The sequence below is a fragment of the Mytilus californianus genome, unplaced genomic scaffold, assembly GCF_021869535.1.
Source record: "Mytilus californianus isolate M0D057914Y unplaced genomic scaffold, xbMytCali1.0.p SCAF_1, whole genome shotgun sequence".
Lineage (NCBI taxonomy): Eukaryota > Metazoa > Mollusca > Bivalvia > Mytilida > Mytilidae > Mytilus > Mytilus californianus.
In genome coordinates this window covers 129184768-129207180 of record NW_026262581.1, presented here as the reverse complement: position 1 = coordinate 129207180, position 22413 = coordinate 129184768, and the positions used below count along the sequence as shown (strand labels likewise).

Here is a 22413-nt window from a genome sequence, read left to right as displayed (position 1 = left end):
TTTTCTGTGCAAAATTAAACAAGGGGTGTTCTTCATTCATACTACCTCAAAAATTTCAAAATCATAAGAGTTTGTTTAACTAATGCTATTTTTCAATAAAAAAAAATCTATGGCGCCAAATGTATTTTGTTGAGTTATTCACACCCACAGTTGTTGAAAATTCATAATTTGACAGTTTTTTCAACAGCTTTTTTATAGTGAAAATGCAGGTCATTTTTGCAGGAGCATTCTGGATAAATTAACATAGTCAATGGATTTTAATAGTGAAAATACAGAACCCAAAAACATTGTCTCCTATGCAAATAATTACTTCCTTTTAACCTAAATCAACATGTCTCTCTAAGTAAATTACAAAAGATCAATATGCAATTGTTGAGTGCAGTTCAGTTTCTCTATAAAAGTAGCATTGCAAATTTGGGGAAATATTTATCATTGTAATTTTATTAACTGAACTATTGATGTGCAGTTATTTTAGCAAAATTATATTTCAATATTTTTTCACATTAATTTCAAACCTGTTTGAGAAGAAAACATCTTAAGATTTCCTCTAATTTGTAGGACGTGAAAACCTGTATCATGGAAATCAAAATATTACATCTATTTATTGATTAGCTGTTTTTGGTGAACATTTTCTAGATCTACTCTTACTTTGCCAACAATATCAATTCATATTCCATAACACTTAAATCTTAGTCACAAAATTTCTTTATTTTTTATAAACTGTTGAATATAAAATTGAGCTGCAGTGGGAAGGATTTGTTAGCTTAAATCGTCCTAAAATAAATAAAAGAAAATAGAATATTTGATGATACCACTATTTCTCACATTTCTTAATATAAGCGAGGAAACAATTCTGTGAAATATGTCAGTACTTAGCTGAAATAAGTTGTTAGCAGGAGCATTCTGGTTAAATTAATATAGAGTCGAATCCCCCCCCCCTTTTTCCAAACAAAATGCCAGCAAGCAGATATACACAATTGCTGAGTAGACTTTTTTTACCTATTTTGGCGATGATTGTCTTTTCTCATTCAGCATTTGCGAAGAAAACAATCAAGATTTCAAGTAATTTTGCAATTCTAATTAATTTACTGTCATTTATGGCTGTATATATAACTAACACATGAAAAGGATATAATTTAAAACCCAAAGTTCAATGTTTTATTAAAAGTACATAAAATATAAATTCAAAATTTCCTGCAAATTTGCGAAATTTTGAAATAAATTTAACTTTAGCGTCAATTTGACCAATTTATCCAGAATTTCTTACATTTCCCTTTATTATGTATAAATAAAGAAATGTATATGACCAAAATCCTGACATTTTTTTAATTTTTTGTGTATTACTTTGTGTATTTATGTATTCAAATTAAAAGTAAAATTAAAGGGACCCTGAGTTGACTGATCATCTGTTTACTGAAATAATATCAAACATACCTAGACATATCAAACTGACAAAGAAAATATAGAGTACACTACAGTCAGTTAACCAAACAGTGCAATTAGACAAAATAGTGACACAGCGTACCTGTTCAGCATACTGTGTCTCTTTTCCTGGATCATCCCACTGTCTACGCCCTACCCTTTCACCTCTTTCATCATCCTAGCAACAACACAAGTTTTTCTAAACATTTTGTTAAGTATAAATTGAAAGAAGTCATGAATAGGGAATGAATGCAGCGGTACATACAATTATTATTATACTAAATAAAACAAAGGCAAATCTTCTTTTCATCTTGAATGTCTCCAAACCTAGAAACTATATGCATGTATGATTTGGGTAAGCTGTAAAATACAACCAATCACATCTGTAACATGGAAAATCAAAGAAAAAGCACTTAATAGTTTATCTTAACTTTTAATTAATGTTAATTACAGTTTCTCAGGCTTTGAACAGCAAATTCAGAAAGATTCCAAGTACTTTTCTCATAGTTAAGTAAATATTTTTATCAGTTGATTCATCAATGAGAAGCCAGTTACACATATATAATATGATGAATGTAAAAGCCTCTACCTGCAAACTCTTACTTATGAAAAAATATACAGCCCTGCCTTCATTATCAATAATTCTATGATTTTACTTCAACACCAGGAAACTTGTTTGTTATAGCTTTACAGAAAACTTTAAAGACAATGGTTAATCTCAACATTTTGACTTCTTAGGACATAACAGAAACTAAAAAAATCAGACTGAATGACTTGTATGTTACATATTTTTGTACATATAATCTCTTCTCTTCTGAATATAACAAATATGAAAATAAGATGATGTGGTATGATTGCCAATGAGACAACTCTCCATCAGAGACCAAACGATGTAAAAGTAAGCACCTATATGTTTGATTTACCCGGGATATCATACGTAAATCGTTCAATTTCCACACAACTGAAGGAAATTGAACATTACTACTACCTGTAAATACTCAAGTTTGACAGTTTATATATATATATTAATAAAAACAAGCATTCTGAGAGTATTGCATGGCAATACATAGTCCCCTACCGGTTAAAATTCATTGTATTGGAACAAAATGCTAACTTGATCTACAAGTTGTCATGGTGTAATCTATATAACAAATATCAAGTCAATATCTTCAAGCATGAGGCAAAAAAGTGTGGAAAAATGATTATTTGAGTGAATTTTATAAGTCCAAGGACCATAACTCTGCACAAAATCATCAGACAGGAACAAAATTTGAAATTAATCTGTAACTTGTCATGATAAAACTATATACCAATTATCAAATCAATATCTTTAAGCATGACGAAAAAAAGTGCGGAAAACTGATTATTTGAGTGAATTTTCTAAGTCCAAGAACCATAACTCTGCACAAAATCATCAGACCGGAACAAATTTCGAACTTGATCTGTAACTGGTCATGATGAAACTATATACTAATTATCAAATCAATATTTTCAAGCATGAGGAAAAAAAGTGCGGAAAACTGATTATTTGAGTGAATTTTTTAAGTCCAAGGACCATAACTCTGCACAAAATCATCAGACCGGGACAAAATTCGAAATTGATCTGTACCTTGTCACATTAAAACAATGCACCAAATATCAAATCAATATCTTCAAGCATGAAGAAAAAAAAGTGTGGAAAACTGATTTGCCGGACTGACGGATGGACAGAGAGACAGACAAACAGACGGAGTGCAAACCTAAACTCCCCTTCGACTTCATTGGTAGTGGACTAAAAATAGATATGGAATAACCATCTATTGTCTCAGAATATTTATTATTAGAAATGGATAGAAATTTGGGCTCACCTAGCATTTTTATTCTGTTTTATGTGAGGTTTATAAAGTCAATACAATTATTATTCAAATCTAAATTTGAGTGTGAAATAATGCATACAAACCACATAATGGTAATCGTATATCTAGTATAGAGATTATTTTGGATTAGTCTGCTTCAGAATGATCTTTCAATGAGTTAAAATTCATGCATTAATCTAATGTCAATAAGAAACATTATGAATGTGAAATAAACATGCAATTTTGTTCCATTTCAGTCCATTGTTTTCATTTGTATATATCTTTAAATGTAGTCAATAAATGTTATGCTAGAAAGAAAGAAAAACTTACTGCTAACTGTTGTCTTTCCTGTTGAAGCTTTGCTTTCTGGTTTTGAATAAATTGGTCAATGTCAGATTCCATCATTGAGGTCATGTTATTTCCTGTTGACAGAAAGAGGAAAAGAAGGTAGGTAAGTTAATAGTAAATATAGAAATATGGAAAAATATCAGTTTCAATTTTATTTCATCATAGAGAAAAATGTTCAATCATACATATGAAAGATGTAAACTGTCCAATTTGAGACCATTGTTTCAAAATGAAACATTTCTTGCATATTGTAATCTCTGGTTCTGCTTTTTTAGTATTTTATGCCATATGGAACCATTTATTTTAGAAATTATAGTGTGTAAATTTTAATCAGGAATTCAAGCATGAAATGTAGGTTATCATAATATAGTAACCAAAATGCTTATACCACAGAAGAGAATGAGAGTAATGAAATATCATTGGTAGGTTTCTACAAAATTAACATTAACCCTTCATTTCATCGAAGTCATCAAATATATTTCAGTGACCTAAACGCAATAAAAAAATCAAGAATTTTCCAGGAAATCAATCAGGTCTGAGAAATCTATTTGGTGTAATCATGGAAGTATTATATTGACAGGAGCTCCAACAAACCGACTTCAAACGTTTATAGTGTGATGCCGCAAAATCGTTAAGTATCTGTTAATTAACTCGACATGTCATATGGATGCATGTGTTCAATCAAATTTTTGGAACCTCATGATTGATCGTAATTACGGAACATACCGAAATAACCGGATGTGTACTTAATTGTCAAGGAAATGACATTTGACGACTATGTCACTAAATGACAAATATGTCAGTTTTGACGAGTTTTGCTGCGTCAAAACAAATAAAAAAAAAGAAATGAAAACCCAGCGACTGTTTTAACAAAAAAACTGATGATTAAAAATATTCACAAGCCTTGAACATTTCAGTTTTAGTTACAATCAATTTAAATAGTAAGTTTTATTCATGAGAGGGCTGTTAGCTAAACATGCATAACTGTTATATACATGTTAGGCTCGAAAATCATACAAAGGGCTATGATCGGGAAAAATATCATATTTTGGCATAATGAAATAGCGCATGGGCAATCATATTTTAATTAATTGTTAAATGAAAGTCAAATGGCAAATATTTCATGCAATTCAACAAGAAACAAGTCATTACTTAAAAGAATTTTGTTAGATGTCAGAGCAATCTGTGACTAGGTTGACGGTTGAAGGTTGTTTTAAACTTTTGAATTATTATAAAAGGTGTAACAATTTATCTGTCTCGTAACCTGATACATGCTATGTAGAGGTCATCATGTGCGCGTAATTATTAACCTCTTTTAGTCTTTAAAACATATTTGAAACGTTAATTATATTTTTCTACATTGAGACGATAGAGAAAACCATAAATATTCTTGTAACATTTGATAAAAATTTACAACCTTTAACTTAAATTTCAGCTATCCTTCGCCATCTTACACACTACACACGCATCACATTATTTTCCGCAAACACTCAACTTCAGGTACATGTAACTTTTAATACCGGATATTTCCCGATTTCTAAGTTCCAATGATTAAAACATATTCAACAGAACTAAAAATAATCTTAACCTCTTTCTGAATGCAGTAAATTTTCTTATGTCATTCTGTTAAATATGGACTGATTTTTTAGATTTTTTCAGCTTTTGCCTTCTTTCATTGAACAGAAACAGGTGTCGTTATTCATGTGGCGATTCACAAATAACCGCGGGAGTTTCCGTGTTTATTTACATTGTAGGTAGATAAGACACTCAATACCAAGTCACGTGATAAGACCAGCTTCAGTAAACAGAACAGGCGAAGGCGGCATTGCAGATACCCCACAAAGGAGTTATCATGTACTTGACAAACTGAGTCGGAACCTTTTAATTTCTTTGAGAAATCAGTGGGATGCGAATGTGCTAATTTTTCGTTGAAGTTCCTGTCAATATAATACTTCCATGGTGTAATCTTTATCCTCAATAAAGTAAGAATTACAAAAATATTGGAAAGTTATTACTTGATTTACAGGAAAAGAATATACATTTGTATAATAGAAAAAAACAAAGGATATGGGTATCCATCCATGACACAAAATCAGTACATGCACAGCAAAAAACACACAAAAAGCAAAGGAACAGTGCTTTTATTGCTGTTCTTCATCTCAAAGTCACAATGAGGCTTTCAACAGAGATTTAAAAAAACTCTCACTTCAATGCAAGTTTAAGATGGCCCCTAGCACCAGCTGGAGTGGAATTCTTTGCAAAAATAATTCAGATAGACTTTGTAAGATGTAACACCACCAAATCGGGCCTGGTAAAAAAAAAGAACATACTGGAAAGTAGTACATATTTAAAACAAAATAGTTTCTAGTTGTAACTATCAACATAATGTAGAATATATTTTGGTAATTTAGGTATCAAATGAAAGGTGAAGGACTGGTTATCCTTGTAGAACACATTTTGACTGATAATTTTTAACAATACAAAAATGTATGAACATGATGAATGAATTCTAAAATTGAGGGCATATATTGCCTGTATCTCAGATATTAAGTACCTGGTTTGGTGTATCCAAAGTTCTGGTAACCAGTACAATCTGATGTGCAAATAACAGTATATTGATCCCTCCCCAATAAATGTTTGAAAGTGAACAAATTAAGTGTGGATAGGAATGGGGGCCAAGAATAGGTGGTGTGTGTCTTATTAAAATTTTAGTACACGAACTAGCCTAAAAATGAGAGAATGATGTGGCACACATAAGAGAATTTATCTCAAGAACAAATACACCATAAAGTATGTCTATCTAATAACCCAGGTATATTCCTTACCTTAGACATGTAATAGCAGGATTATAGTATCAACTTTTTTAAAATCTAATACTGGTTTACATGTTTATGCTTCAGTAAACATAAAAGATTTGAAAAATGAATAAACTGCTTCGCTGAGCTCTAGCGCAGCTGGATACGCCCACAGAGGTCCAACCCTGAACAGTTGGGGCAAAAATGGACACAATATTAATATTCAAGATTGATACAGGTCTGAATTTGGATTGTTATTAAATATTTGACATATTATAGGTTTCTGAATAAATGTAGTCAAAGAACTTGAAATTGGTTATATGAATTGAATTTATATTCAATTAAAGATTTCTTGCTGTTGTGCAATACACTGTGCTGTTGCACAATACTTAGTAAATCTGTTGTCAGACTATAAACAAATAAAGTTCAATTAATTCTCAATGTCATATTAGAAATTTATGAAAATCAAAAGGGGGCTTACATCAATAGATATAAACAATTCACCAAAGTTTCATGAGAATTGCTGACAGCATTTTTGAGTTCTTGTCCGAAAACTGGAAAATCCACCCTTTTTTAATGAATAAAACCCCATAACTCAGATATGTAAAATATAAAATTTATAAAATTCTAAAGGGAGCTTACATCAATAGATATAAACAATTCATTAAAGTTTCATAAGAAATGCTGAAAGCATTTTTGAGTTTTTGTCCAAAAACTGGATAATCCCCCTTTTTTTATGAATAAAACCCTGCAACTCGGAAACGTAAAATCTAAAATTTATAAAAATCGAAAGGGAGCTGATGTCAATAGATATAAACAATTCACCACAATTTCTTCCAAGTTGGTGAAAGCATTCTAGAGTTATTGTCCGAAAAACTGGGAAATCCCCCTTTTTTAAATGAATAAGACCCCACAACTAGGAAACGTAAAATCTAAAATTTATAAAAAACGAAAGGGAGCTCATGCCAATAGATATAAACAATTCACCAAAGTTTTATGCAAATTGGTTAAAGAGTTTTTGAGTTAATGTCCGACATGTTGACGACGGACGGATGGACGGACAGACAAAGATATACAATAATATGTCCCGTAAACGGACGTATAAAAAGAAGTCAGAAGGACCCAAATTATGTACATGTATTGTATACACCAATCTTGAGTTATTTTTTATGAATGAGTTACACTGGTTGACACTGGGTCAATTGCTGTAAACGACATCATTGAACAATCGGTTCATACTGTGACGTAATAACATAAGCATTGTGACATAGGAAATTTATGGAAATTGCATGAATTCGAAAGTCGTCTACACAAGTTTTATCTTTGTCTCAAAGTTTTGGTTTATCTAAGCTTTAGATTAGTCATATGCATTTAATATGAATTCTCTCAATTATGGTCATATTTTCACCTTAAAAAATCAATTTTGAGTATATTTTTTTCTGTGTGTGCTTGTGGATAGTATCTGTACTGTAGTCTCAAATGTCACTGCATGGAGATTTTCAGCGTTTATGGCAACCTCCAAAACAACCGTGTTTCAACGGTTAGTTTGCAACTTTATCATTTCTTGTACCGTGTAATTTTACTTGATGTCAAAGTTATTCATTTTAATATCCTTATGTTAGCAGTAAAAGTCTATATCAACGTGGAAAAGGCTTTAGTTGATGTTTTTCAACGAGACAAGACTTGAACAACAGGAAACAAAACATTGGAATGCAGCACATGCGTAGATGTATTCATAACAAGTACGGTTCATCAATTCCGGAAAACAGAAATCAATATTTATTTGTGCATGTTTAATGTTTAAATAGTTAGGTATTCACTTAATAATTTTTATAAGGATTAACCAACCTTAATTCAGTAAGGTTGGTGTACTCCAACTATTGGAGGAAGATATAGAGGAAAGAAGAAGCATAGTCCAAATGTATATACTAGTATGGTGATGGAACAGATCCCTGCTCATACAATAGTGAATTATATAGTTTATTACTTTAATGTTACTTGTGCTTCATGTTTTAAATTGAGCATCCTCCTGGGATAGAATCCCTAGCTTATAATATTGGATGTGACAATCTGCCGTTGCGATTTTAACTTGGTGGTGGGTACGCCGGGCAGCCTGTATCTTGAACAATTGAGTTATATGCGAAATTATACTGGCTTGTGCACCGAATTTTTCTCACTGCACATGCAGCAGCACACAGTTGCTTACAAGAATAGTTGCTAAACCGTATTACGCTACAAAAGTAGTGGCACTCCAGATAATGGAGGGAAGAATAAAGAAGAAGAAGGTTCTCGGCGGACTATTACACTTTGTTCATAGAGTGTAGCGTATTACAGGGATTTTCTATACTAACGTTAGTATAGAAAGTCCCTGCGTATTACAAGCGATTTCCTGTTTAAATATTTCTCAGATCTCGGGGCCGCGATTTTTCACTTACAAAATATTTATCTGCCAAAGAAAAGTCTTGAATAAAAATGTTTTGTCAAAAAAAAATATAGAATGTCACCCATTACTCTGTAAGACCAAAGAAGTATGGGAGTACATTTTAAGGGGGGGGGGGGGGGGGCTTTTAAAACAAAAATAAAAAAGAATGTTTTACCTCAATGGGAATAGTGTAATATATACTATGTCACAGCCCGGATTTATATAGTATATCTTACTATCTAAATCCTTGATCCCAGGTTTTATTGAGATAATTTGTCAAAATGTAGCCGTTTACATAGTTCTTAAAAAAGAAAATAGTATAAAACAGTAAAGTTAAACGTGCTTGTTAACGAGCTATTGAATTGCTGTGCTAACTTTTCATATTTTGTAAGGATCACATGATTTACAAGAGAAAAGCACTGTGTGATTCCTGAGATTTATAATACAATAATGTATTATATGTCTCTGGTGAGAAAAGCACTATATGTGATCCTTGAAATTTATAATAATTCGAAAGACTGAAGGCAAATGACCAGAATCTTAAATCAAATGTGAGAAGATAGCTCTTATAAAATGCTTTCAGAAAATAAAATAAAAACAACACTTCAGTCGTTTTCATGCAACAAACATATATTTTTTAATAGTTTAATTGACACTGAGACTACTACAACACAGTGTTATAGTAGTCTCAGATTGACAATACTTTTTTTTTAATATTATCTGAGTTATCTCTCCTTAGCCAAAAACAAAAAGTTTTTTTTTAATTTAATTATTTCAATGGGAAAAAAAACGATAAAAAATCACACGAACTTACCCATTAAAGGGAAATCCCCAGAAATTGATTGTATTTCTGCATCAAAATTTGCTAATTTCAGTAAAAATCTGAGCCGGTCATTTATGATTTATTATCAAAAATTGCTGAAGACCTTTATCAAAATCATGGCGTAGGCGTTATTGACTAGTTTTGCCTTATTTTCTTGTTTTTTGCATATTATCTTGAAAACTATGATAATAGATTGGTAGAAATAACTGTAAAGAGCAAAACTGATCGGCAATGTAAGAACAAACAAAGAAAAATAATATGACCGAAACCATTGGATGACTCCTTATGGTAGTGATTGTTTTTGACTAATTTTCAAAAGTTTATGACAATTATCTTGAAAACTATAATACTAGTTAATAGGTTAAACCTGTAAACATAAAAAAAATTATCAGCAACACAAGATCCACAAAATCACGATTGTTGACTAATTTTCGAGTTTTTATCTGTAATGCATAATATATGTTTGACAGTTGAGCCGTTTAGAATCTTAGGAGACTCTTGTTATATCATTATCTCCCTCGCTTTAGGGACATATGAGAATCTGTCCCCCCTCTTAAAGTAATTTAAGGCGATGCCCTCCGAAAATATTACTTTTCGTTGGTTAACAGATCTTCATATCTCTTTAAGACAGGGGAGATGCATGTTTAATTCCACAACTTATACTCTCTTTGACTTCAATTCCTGAAATAGAATGTGCAGGTGCTTATATAAACAAATACGGAGATGTAGAGATGATAGCCAAAAAGCACACCGTATAGAAAGCTTTAAAAGGTACCGATATGACAAAATATTAACCAATTCAATCGAGAAATCCCCCCTTTATTTATGGTAAAACAACCGAAACAAAATATGACAGACAGCAACCAACGACAACAACTGAATTACATGGTCCTAACTTGGCACAGACATATACAGAATGTGGCGGGGGTAAACATGTTTAAGAGCAAGCAACCATCCCGTAACCCGAGACAGTGGTGTAGTATCACATAATACGACATACAATTTTCTTATTTAAACACATTTATAAAAATAAGGAGATGTGGTGGTATGATTGCCAATGAGATCACTATCCACCAAAGTTCAAATGAAATGGAAGTAAGCAATCACAGGCAACCGTAAGGCCTTCGACAATGAGAAAAAAACCCATACCGTTTAGTCGGCTATAAAAGGCTCCGACATGAAAAATATGAAACAATTCAATTGAGAAAACTAACGGCTTAATTTATAACAAGAAAATTGACAAAAAAACAAATATGACAATCAATGTTATAATTAGATCTTTGAATATAGTTTACATTGGCACTAATATCGATTTTGTCATCAGCAAATTAAAACATAACTAAATTTGTATTCTTTTCAAACGGGATGTATAAAGACACACCCACGTTCGTTTTGATCTATAAAGAGGTTAAACTCCTAACTATCCTACTGTCTGTCGATACATTTATTTTTGGCATTGTACTAGTTATGTCTTCTTTGACTGTCCATGACGTTAAAAACTAAATCCCTGGGATGTGTTTTAGTTGATTTTAGTCTCTGATGCATGATTTTTTATTATTAATTGTTTTGGCTTTTAACTAGCTGTCAGTAACTGCGAGTACTCTCAAATCGTACTTTCTTGTTTATTTGACCTGTTGATACTAATTGTATTGCTTTTTTGTTATTTAATGTTATTCAGGGTTATATCTAGTCTATATACCAGCTTTGATAAGTGTTTGGTATTACTATAAATTTTCACTTCGTACTATGAACATCAAAATTATTTATTTTGTAAAAATATTTCCTTTCTCTATTGGAACTGTACACGTATACCTAACAACAAAATTATTTTCATTTACATGTGTTTAAAGTTATTGCAAATGGCTGATATTTCTGTTCGAGCATATTGTGGTTCATAAGTGTTTCTCGTTTCTCGTTTTTATATATATTAGACCGTTGGTTTTCCCGTTTGAATGGTTTTACACTAGTAATTTTTGGGGCCCTTTATAGCTTACTGTTCGGTGTGAGCCAAGGCTCCATGTTGAAGACCGTACTGTGACCTATAATGGTTTACTTTTATAAATTTTGACTTGGATGGAGAGTTGTCTCATTGGCACTCATACCACATCTTCTTATATTTATGAACCAACGACAACCACTGAACTACAGGCCCCTGACTTGGAACATGCACATATAGAATGTGGCGGTGTTAAACTAGTTTGCTGGCACCAAACCCTCCGCTAACCCGGAACAGTAGTGTAACAGTAAAACATAAGTACAACATATAAAAATCAGTTGAAAAGGGCTTAACTCGTCAGATCGACACAAAGCGGAAAACATCTAACGAAAACACAGACCGGACATGGCAGCGTACCTATACATCCCGCAACAAAAAAGACACTAAGTAAAGATCTGAGTACTCGCAATTACTGACAGCTAACTGTTCAAAGCCAATAACAACTAATAAAAAAATCATGTATCTAAGACTAAAATATCAATCAGTACACATCCAACATCCAATGGATTTAGTAAGTTGGTATAAAGACGTCATTAACAGTCAGTTACATGCATGTAATTTTCATATAACAAATTCATTTAATCTCATTTAATACTCATGTATGAGCATTCAAAAACTTGTACGCAGGACAGCAGTTTTTCCTTTTGTATAGCATGCACTGCAGAACACGAATAATTTCGACTCAATAGCCAACACCACTCCATTTATAGACTATGTCGCCACATGCTCGGTACAGAATAGGCAACTATGGAATCAATACTTAACAGAAGGACCAAGGACGACGAACCACCTCAAAGGATAACATAACAGCATGAAGAAGATTATTCAAGTACAATATCTCAACTTTACTCAACTACCTTATGGAAGAGCAGACATCAAACAAAGTGACCATCATCTATAGTAAACATAAATGTTAATCATCTTAGGAGCAAAAATAATACACGGTTACAATAAAGCACACACAAAACAAAAGGTACATCAATATAGCATATATATATATAGCACACACAACAATTGCAACAAATTCAGTCCAAGTGTGACCAATATGAGATATAAGGCAATGCCACCATACTGGATCACACTTTTGTTAGCAGGGGCGGCTAGCAAATTATTTTTGTCAGTAAATCTGATTGGACGAAAAATATTTGTTGGTGTCTGACATTGGAATTTATAATATAAGCAGCATTAATAAAATTCAAAGGTATCCTTGTTTGTCATTTATACTCGAATAACTTATATTTTAGTATAAGATACATTTTCTCGCTGCGTTGAAGACCCATTGGTGGCCTTCAGCTGTTATCTGCTCTTTGGTCGGGTTGTTGTCTCTTTGACATATACCCCATTTCCATTCTCAATTTTATCCATGAGGGCGTTAAAAAAAGAAAATCAGAAAATTCGGAGCGGCGATTCCGACGAACAAGACCTTAATCTGGTGTGGCTTAACTTCGTCATTCTGAAAACATTCTTGGAGTTCCTGCTGAGATATCATGGTTTGATTTGTGTGTATTGTCTTCTCTTTGTTGGTCATACTTCCCTGGCTTAGTATTGTAGCGAGAATTGAGTAGTACTTGATATCTACTATATTGGTCTTAATTTGTTGTTGATGACATGTCAATATCAAATTTTTTTTGTTTATAGTCATTTTCCCAAGAAGAGAAGGTGAACCATGTTCGAGAAATGCAATTCTCCATTCTGGCTGCTATTTTTTTCATTTTTTCTTCTATGTAACTACAGAATCGAATCCTTTAAAATCTTATAATACACTCTCAAAATCTAATGTTTATTGCATTCGACGATTCAACACATATTCTTGTTGAACCCTATTGGAAATCACTTTCCATTTTGACTGAAACTTCAAATGGCCGGCCAGTTTGTACTCACGGAATTTTGAACGAAATGTAATGATGGTCGGTGAAATTCCTACTTAATTCCAGTCAGGTGATCACTAAAAAATATGGAATTTAAGGTGCAAAATATTTTTTACCTTTTGTTACAGTTTTTCTAATAATTAAACTTTTTTCACGAAAACAACACACATTCACTTAAATTACATTTATTTTGTTGGCATTCGAGGAATAGATATTTTATACAATGTAGGCATTCCAGGAAGGCACCATATGGATATAGTTTTTGTTTATGATTTACCACATGCTATATTCCCGCCGCAACCAGAAGGAATTTTTAATTCTATTTGGACACTATAAAGACCCACGAGAAATTTCCTATGCTTGTTAAACTGAATGGACATTGCTGACACTTGGCACATACCAATGTGAACTATTACAATATATATAGTTTTATTGATACACATTGTAAATGATATAAACATTTCATAAATCAAGAAAATATTAAATGGCAAGAGCTGACAGATGCATATATATATAGTTACAGAAGCACAGAAAGCATGTAAATGTTCAACCAGAAATGTATTTTAAGAGTACAAAAGCAGTGGATAACGGTTGTCCTCTTGCTTTAATATATTTGTCTAGACTACTTTCCATTCATGTCTGCTAAGTGATGTCTCGTCCATGCTTCTTCTTTGAGAATAACAACGAATGCTTCTTATTTCAGTATAACAATGAAATAAAAGTCTGGCAAGAATACACATATACATTCAATGCTGAAAATAAAATTTTGGCAAGATGTTAAATTTTTGGCACAAAAGTTAGTGAAAATTTAATAAAACGCACCAAGGCCTCTTATGACTATGATATCTGATGTCGATTTCTAATGGTCACTAACTAACACAAATACAAGTGAGTTAATCTTTCTCTGTCAGAAAAAAAGCTTACAGATATATACACATATAATGCTATAGTTCACTCAATAGTAATACTTGAGACGTTCTCTTTGAAACTAACGGTTTTCTCTTTCTCAATGCTTTTCTCGACTAGTTTTGTCTCATCCTGTTTTCCATTGTCTGATAATGTCTGTTCAGATGGTTTAGCAGCCGACAGGTTAGCCTTTTGCAACCAGCCACGAAAACAAATAATGCCCTTGTCTTGAATGTCCTTGCGTCCTTTCTCTGTTATTATCGTTCCATTGTCTCTAATTATAATCAGCTTTGGAATCGCCTTTATTTCGTATTTTGATTTTAGTACACTGGAATATAAAATAAATGGATATTCAGGTAATTATACTAAACTGTTCAACTTTTTGTGAAGCGTATAAGTTTTCACAGGATTAAAAAATCGATTTTTTTTTCGGATGTGGAAACGTGTATCTGTAGGGTTTCGTACACGTGTTTTATTTTTATATTTTTTGTGTGAGCATCTATATCCCATATCCATTTGCTTTTTTACCAACAGACACGAAACCAAGCTGAGATCTGAAAACGGTCTGGTTCAACAAATTTACTTTCAAAACCATGTTTTGCAGTCAAGTGTTGCGATGAAGTCCGACGTTCAGAGACAAGTTAATTGGGACTTTCGTAACACAACTTGTATTCAATTATTTAGTAAATGATCCTTGAAAGGACTTCTTTTGTACATTGCCAAAAACAACAACTGGCTGAAAGTGGTTACCCGAGACTTTTGCTAACCCCAAAACTTAATGTAAAAAAAAATCAATTTTAAATCAGGACAAGAAGTTTTTGTGATCCCAAAACTGGCGGAAAGCGTATTAAACATCGCGTCAAATTTGGCGTTAGGTAACAAAATAAAGCTATTATTTACAGTGTAAAATTACTCGCGGTTATCATTTTGGTAGATATTTTTAACCCAAGATATTTACTGATGGCATATATTTTATATCATTTACTTTTTTGGGGGCTAAAATATATGCCTTGTGATGTTGAAAACAACTTTCATATCGTACATGAACTTTGTTATTTTAAAGCAAAGAGACACAACATCGATATAGATACACAGTACTATTGATTATCTATTATTTATGAAAACGCGTTTTTAATAAGTATGATAAAATAGTTATAATCAAACACCGGTCGGATTATCTGAGTGATTGCTTTTGGTTGCTTAATTTGAGATGCATTCTAACCAAGTTGTATATGATTGGGCTAAACTTACTCCACTAATGGATCCTTATATGGCACAGATAACCAATCACCATGTTTTTCTGAAAAGAAAGTCTTCATATCGTCTATTTTCTTATCAAAACTGATAAATACCACTTCAAATGGTGATACACGCTCTTTCAGTTCTTCATAAGTTTGTTTTAATAAAAATGTGAACTCTTGACATGGAATACACCAGTCTGCAGCAAAGTACAACCCTATGACTTTATTTTCTATAGACTTGAAAGCGTCCACTTCCTCTGGTTTTCCTTCGCTAGTGTCACCAGTCTCTTCACCTTCAGGTCCTGTCGTTTGACTTTCTGAAACACATTTTTCTTTGATGTTGTTAGTCTGACCAAAATCATTGTCACTTTTCTCGGGCACAACTTCTTTTTCTCTAAATTTCTCTTGAGTCCAAAATATTTTGTCTTTCCAAAGTTCGTCCATTGTCATGTAGTCATTGCTGAAATAAAATTATTATACAATGGTGAATAAAACAAATATCTGAAGAAAATTACATGCTTTTGAATACTTGTACGTTTTTCTATTTAAATGATGATTATTTCTAATACAAACCTTAAGAAACGCGGAAATGTGATCAAACCATAGTTCTAATAGCGGATAGGATTTGCATACATATCAACCTGCGAACGTCCAATTCATCACCATTTTATTTTCGGAAGTGGTCTGGTTTTATTTTGTTGCGATCAAAATCGTTCCTGCAAGCTTCCCCGTTACAAAACCCGATAATAAATGTGCTACCGCGAAACACTCTAATTCAAATACAGATCTCAAATTTCGTTATGCTCTTCGACGAGTAAGGATAGATCTGAATTTAAATGCCTAAATCGTTTTTTTTTAACATAAGCATCATCATGCAAGTTATACAAGTTATATAAGTGTCATCGTAGCAATTTATCAGAAGAGTACAGATATTATAATAGTACTATACTATACTATATGATGTGTTTATAATATTTACTTTCATATACACCTTCCAATGATTCATTCATTCATTCATCCAATCTAATAAAATACAGATCTCTGACTTCGTTTTGCTACCGAAGGTCGGTGATCTCTCCGGGCACTCCGGCCTCCTCCAGCAATAAAAACTGACCGCCATGAAAGTGGCTTTAAACACCAATCAATCAAATCTGATTTCTTTGCCCTCATATGAGCATGCGAGTTGTGATAGATCTGAATTTTAATCAGATTGTCATTAATGCATTTATTCATTTATTGACGGACAGTTAGAAAACGACTTTAGTCTATACCAATCTGCACGAATTGATAATGCATGCAACTCCGCCACATTTTCTAGTACTATACATACTGTGTACTAGTACTTATGCGGGATTCACATTTGAACACGTAAAATATCTGTGCGTGGGACATACATCTGTTTGTTCCTATTTTAGTGTGAATAAAAGTTGGTTTCGCTATCCGGCATATTATCGTCACGATATCTACACCCTATACAACCCAAGTGGCCACTTACCCTGTGACATCAGTGGCGTAGCACAAGCTTTCCATTATAAGCATGTGCTTCAGTACAAATAATTTTATAGAACTTTTTTTTTTCAATAAGAATTTTGCTATAATCGTTCAGCCTTCCCGCTGCTTACAATTTATTTTCCAGGAATAAGTTATGACATTTGATAGTTTCTGTTAAAATTCACAATTTTTCAGCCTCGGTTTGATTTCGAGCTTGATATTTTGTTGAGGAACCTTGCTGAAGACAGTATGTTACATCTGTTATTTCCTCTATTAGAGCGTTTGCTGGAGACCGAGCGCGTTTGATTCAGGCAATTGCAATTTTAGGGATGTTCACTGTTCATCGGGGGGCTGAAATCACAGTGTCACGGCTCAAAGAAGAGGGTGGTAAAGGGTTATTTTTCGTGCAACGTGATCGCCGTTTTTTATTTGACGTTCAACGTGTTTTTACTTTTTTATTTGACGTTCAGTGGTGCAAGACAGGTGCCTCGTTCAACGTGTTCTGCTTATTTAATTTTACGTGCATCGCGATTTTCAAATGCTTATTTTGCGTGCTCGGTATTTTTCAAATAAAAGCGTCAGCACCTGCTTCATTTCAGCATATGCTCACTCATGTGTTACATGGTCTCAATTACCAAATGGCTTTAGTATATGTAGATGACATTCTGGTATTCAGTAGAAACTTTGAGGAACATATGAGACATCTGCAGTTGGTTTTTGATAGACTCCTATCAGCAGGCTTAACTCTGAAGCCAAGCAAATGTGACTTTGCTCAAAAAGAGGTTCTTTACCTTGGCCACAAAATTTCAAGGGAAGGTGTCAAGGTTGATCAGTCTAAGGTTGAAGCTGTCAAATCTTTCCCAGTACCAAAAACAGAGACACAGGTCAGAAGCTTTCTAGGTCTCTGTAACTACTATCGCAAGTTCATTAAATACTTTGCATACATAGCCAAGCCCCTTACAAATCTCACAAAGAAGGATGTTCCATTTGAGTGGTCAGAAAAATGTCAAAAATTTTTTGACATGCTTAAAGATGCACTCTGTTCACCTCCTATACTTGCCTATCCGGACTTAACTAAACCTTTCATTCTCACTACAGATGCAACAACATGAACAAGAGAGTGGGCATCAATATCTAACCAGAATACAACAACTTGCCGTAGGAGCAGCCGAATTGCCAGAAAGTGCCGTGATAGAATTAGCTATCAATGGCATGTCACAGAACTTAAGGCCACATGTGATCTCAAGAGATCCAAAAACATTCAATGCACTAAGGCAATCAGTAGAAATTGCAAATAACATAATAAGTTGTAATCCTTTTGAGAGACAAGCTCAAAATAATTATTGTTCACAAAATGTATCACATAACCATGCTAATCCAACTCCTAACTTTAGTGTTAAAGATATTTCCGCTTTATGTTCTTCCTTAGCTGAATCATTTAAAAGTGTTGTCAGGCAAGAAGTGATGTCCATGCAGCCTAAGCCACAGGTACAGGAAAGACAAAATCTGCAATATGAGAGAAGAGAGAGACAGAGTGACATGCAGGGGATGTGGTAAGTTCTGTAAGATAAGAAGACAATGTCCAGCTTTTAAGGTTAAATGTTTTCATTGTGACAGAATTGGTCACTACAAAGAGGTGTGCGAACAAAAAATGAGGGAAATTCAAAACCCTAACCGCTCAGGTAATCATGGTAATGGTTACTAGGGAAACGCGCCTATCCAGAGTATGGATAGGCACATTATTCGTAAATGTGTCAAATCAGCCCCAAACATCAACAACACCCAGATCTCTAAAAGTAATCGAAGTGCAAAAATTTTGCAATTAGTTCATTTAAATGGAAATTCTGTTCTAGCAAGCATAAACAGCAATTTGGTCAGCTGTTTAGTGGACAGTGGTGCTTCAGTCAGCTTAACAGTTTGAAGATTTACTTGATTTACTCCAACATTGCCTTGAATAATGTCCGAATTTGTTGCAATTGAAGCATTGCTTATCTATTGCTGAACATGTTCCAAAGCGATGATTTTGTAATCCACATCTGACACACATTGGATTTTGACGGGAATAAAATGTCCACGTGCTCCATTGAGGTCGAAAACTATATTCCATCGCTGAATAAACTGAGATGATGGGAACTAGCGATCGAACTGTCACTTGCTGCTTGAGATACTGGTACCGTGTGTCGAACTAAAAAGTCGACACGCCTCTGGGTTTCCTCCACCATTAATGTAACCGGGAGACTGGCTACTAGATTGATGGTGATAACGAGCTGCAACCCACGACCGGTTGCAGACGTTGGCGATGCCAACGATAGACAATGACTAGGAACTAGTCACTTGCCTGAGAATACTCGCTTGAACTCCACTTGTAGAATTAGACACAAGTTCTATGCAGTAGTTAACAATTTATTGATTCAGGATGGAATACATGTACTTTTACAAATGAGCGGATGTTGTCAGTACGAATGCCCGACTCTCATTGAAGTAAGGACTTCAGAAAACATATTTAAATCAAGAATTTACAAGGTTACAATTTCATCATAGAAACGAGATTACCGAATGACAATGAAATAATACAATAAGCACTTAAAGGATTAACAAAAGAATATAACAAAAATCTGTCGTTTGAGTTTTAGGCTAAATAACGGTAATTGAAATGACTAAAGGATTATTTATTCTTTACATAAGAAAACCTAAGAACTATACAAAGCTGTGACTTTATCTATTATTTACAAATAGAATTATCTTGAAACAAATTTCCGACTTTGTAAAAATATACTGACACTTAATTGTTACTTATAACACAAAAAGCTTTATAAAGAAAAATCGTTACATGTTAATAAAATTACTTTGACGGACAAATATTGCATATAAAATGATTTCGATAGAATAATAATTAGTATAACAATATAATGACATTTTATGACCGAACAGTTTGTCTGTGAGAGTCCAAAGATATCAGATTTAAGAAATCTAATCCTTTTAAATAGTTTCAAATAAAGATGCATAATTTACACAAATTATCGCTATCACATATACAAGAAGACAGTGACTCAGTCACAAAAGGTTCACATCAAAGTCTTTATTTATCGTGCAACGTTCATGACAGAAATTATTTCACGTTCAACGTGAAATTATGTCTTATTTCACATTTTTTCCGTGCATGCACCCCCCATTACCACCCTCAAAGAAGGGCAAAGGGATGGTATGAGTATTCAAAGTTGGATTTTATGCCGGATTATATATAACGTTTATATCATGCCATGGAATAACAATCAAGTTTTAACATTGAAACTTCGAATTATACTGATTCATAAAAGATATTAAAAAATTAAGGCGACGTTATATAAATGCATTTCCAAATATTCCAATTTGTAAAGTTTGATTGATTATCCTTTGCTCAAGCTGAACAGGGTTTTTTGCCTAATACATCAGTAGAAACCGTACTCGACTCTGTGATTACTTCTTCGACGAGTAATTAAGCGAGTGAATTTTAATCAGATTGAACTTATAATCGGCGCAAATAAAACGGAGATGGAAGGACGGACGAACACCGAGTATTTCAACTCCCGTCCCCAAACTGTATGTCGTTTGTACAAATTAAAAGATGTATGGAATGATTGCATATTTGCACTTACTTTTTTAGAAGTGGTTGTCGCCCTTGTTGTCATAGTCAGAAATAAACACATTTTGCCGCCGTTTTATGAATAACATTTAATTTTTCTTTTAAATAGGCAATGATTTACGATGGGTGTTTTTAAAGATTACTGTAAAAATGAAAGCCGTCGCTATAATAAATTTTACACAAACACGTATCGGATTATATAGAGTTGGGCGCACATATTCGCCGGGAACACAATTTCGCCGTTTTATGATTTTGAGGTGTAGAAACTTCAAAGGATTGCTGAAATGGAAGAAATATGCCAGTAAATTATATTTTTATAACAAATATGACTATTTTTTAAACTTGGAAAAAATTTCGGCACTTACCGTAAAGGACCGAAAAACGGACAACGATTTTCGGCCAATTTCCTGAACGAAAAAAAAGATTTCAAAGTATTTCTTAGTAATTCTTTGACTAATTGCCCAAAATTTCAGTTCTTTACACCTTTGAAATGTCTGCTATTCATCTATTATGAAATTGATTTGATAAATATTGTTTAAAGCTGCAGTTATTTGGTTTTAGATAGATGTGTAAAAACGGCGAATATGTGTCCCCCTATGACAAAACATCAGGAAATTTGAAATAGCCTTTAATCTAACTTTTCAGATGAATTTTTTCAGAGAAACACGTTTTCAAGCTAAGAATATTTTGCTTTTGATGTTATCTTCATATAGAAATATCAGTATACTTCAAAAACTTAAAGGTCTGAACATAAACTGCAGAAAGCGTGGAAAATTATGGCAAAAATGAGCACCCCACTCTATATTTTTTTTATTATTAATATCAGAGACATATATAATTATATGAATAATATAAAGAGATGTGGGGGTCTACATCAATGAGACAGCAGCCAAACGACACAAAAACCAAACTCTTAACAGATCTTTTTATTTTTTTAGTATCAACACACAGGCACTTGTCTCTGAAAAAAACCCCTATATATACTTTACATGATATAACTGTTATATTAAAGTATATATGTATTTTTTTTTCAGAGACAAGTGCCTGTGTATCAACAACCGATTCTCATCGCTTAAACTCGTGTTTTATTTGTGAGTAACATCATTTCTCTTTGTCCGCTAGCAACGTAACGCGGATAACTAAGAAGAGTGATGGTTTGTAGTAACAGGCGATCTGATTAAAATTCAGATCTATCTTAACTCGCGTGCTCATAAGCTCATATATGATGATAACGAAATCAGAGATCTATATTTTAATCAAATTGGAGGATCAGTAACCGTTATGACTGTGGATGGACTGAAAGAGGATTGTAATTTTAACAACTAAGGAAAGTTTAGGGTAAATACGAGTCACACTGTGTAAATGGGGTCCCCAATTTTCCTTCCTTTTTTCAAGGTGACTCATATAAAACAAAGTTCATTTATTTGTTGCTTGTGGGGTTAGAACTATGGCATCCAGTTAACTGCGAGTATACTCATAGATCGGTACTTTAAAACTCCGAAACAGTGATGACATAATGCTACGCTTGTTTACAGAGAAAGAGAAGTATGACCCGAACGATAGCGCTGTATAAGTTTGCGGTACTTTGTGTCCTTTGTATTACTGGTTGTTGCGGTTGTGCTTAGGGGGCGAAAGATGAAAATA

At 33.2% G+C, this 22413-nt stretch overlaps 2 protein-coding genes across 40 annotated transcripts in view; both read right to left on the bottom strand.

Annotated features, from left to right (window-relative positions):
* Positions 1-8113, bottom strand: part of LOC127712980 (centrosome and spindle pole associated protein 1-like) — a 93496-nt gene extending 85383 nt beyond the window's left edge. For 34 of the 39 annotated variants that reach the window (XM_052219756.1, XM_052219763.1, XM_052219758.1 and 31 more), the window contains exons 1-3: positions 7809-8113; positions 3588-3679; positions 1526-1600 (exon numbers count right to left, since the gene is read on the bottom strand). In XM_052219756.1, coding sequence (XP_052075716.1) covers positions 1526-1600; positions 3588-3671 — 159 coding nt within the window. In that variant the 5' untranslated portion in view covers positions 3672-3679; positions 7809-8113. The remainder of the gene's footprint in view (positions 1-1525; positions 1601-3587; positions 3680-7808) is intronic. The other 5 variants (XM_052219722.1, XM_052219761.1, XM_052219730.1 and 2 more) reach the window with 3 other exon arrangements.
* A 5808-nt stretch (positions 8114-13921) lies between these two features.
* Positions 13922-20822, bottom strand: LOC127713994 (nucleoredoxin-like protein 2). Its single transcript, XM_052219946.1, has 3 exons — positions 20783-20822; positions 15667-16116; positions 13922-14743 (listed from the first exon to the last, which is right to left on the bottom strand). Exons 2-3 carry the CDS (start codon positions 16104-16106, stop codon positions 14461-14463), a joined length of 723 nt encoding a protein of 240 aa, XP_052075906.1. The 5' UTR covers positions 16107-16116; positions 20783-20822; the 3' UTR covers positions 13922-14460.
* Positions 20823-22413: the final 1591 nt, after the last annotated feature.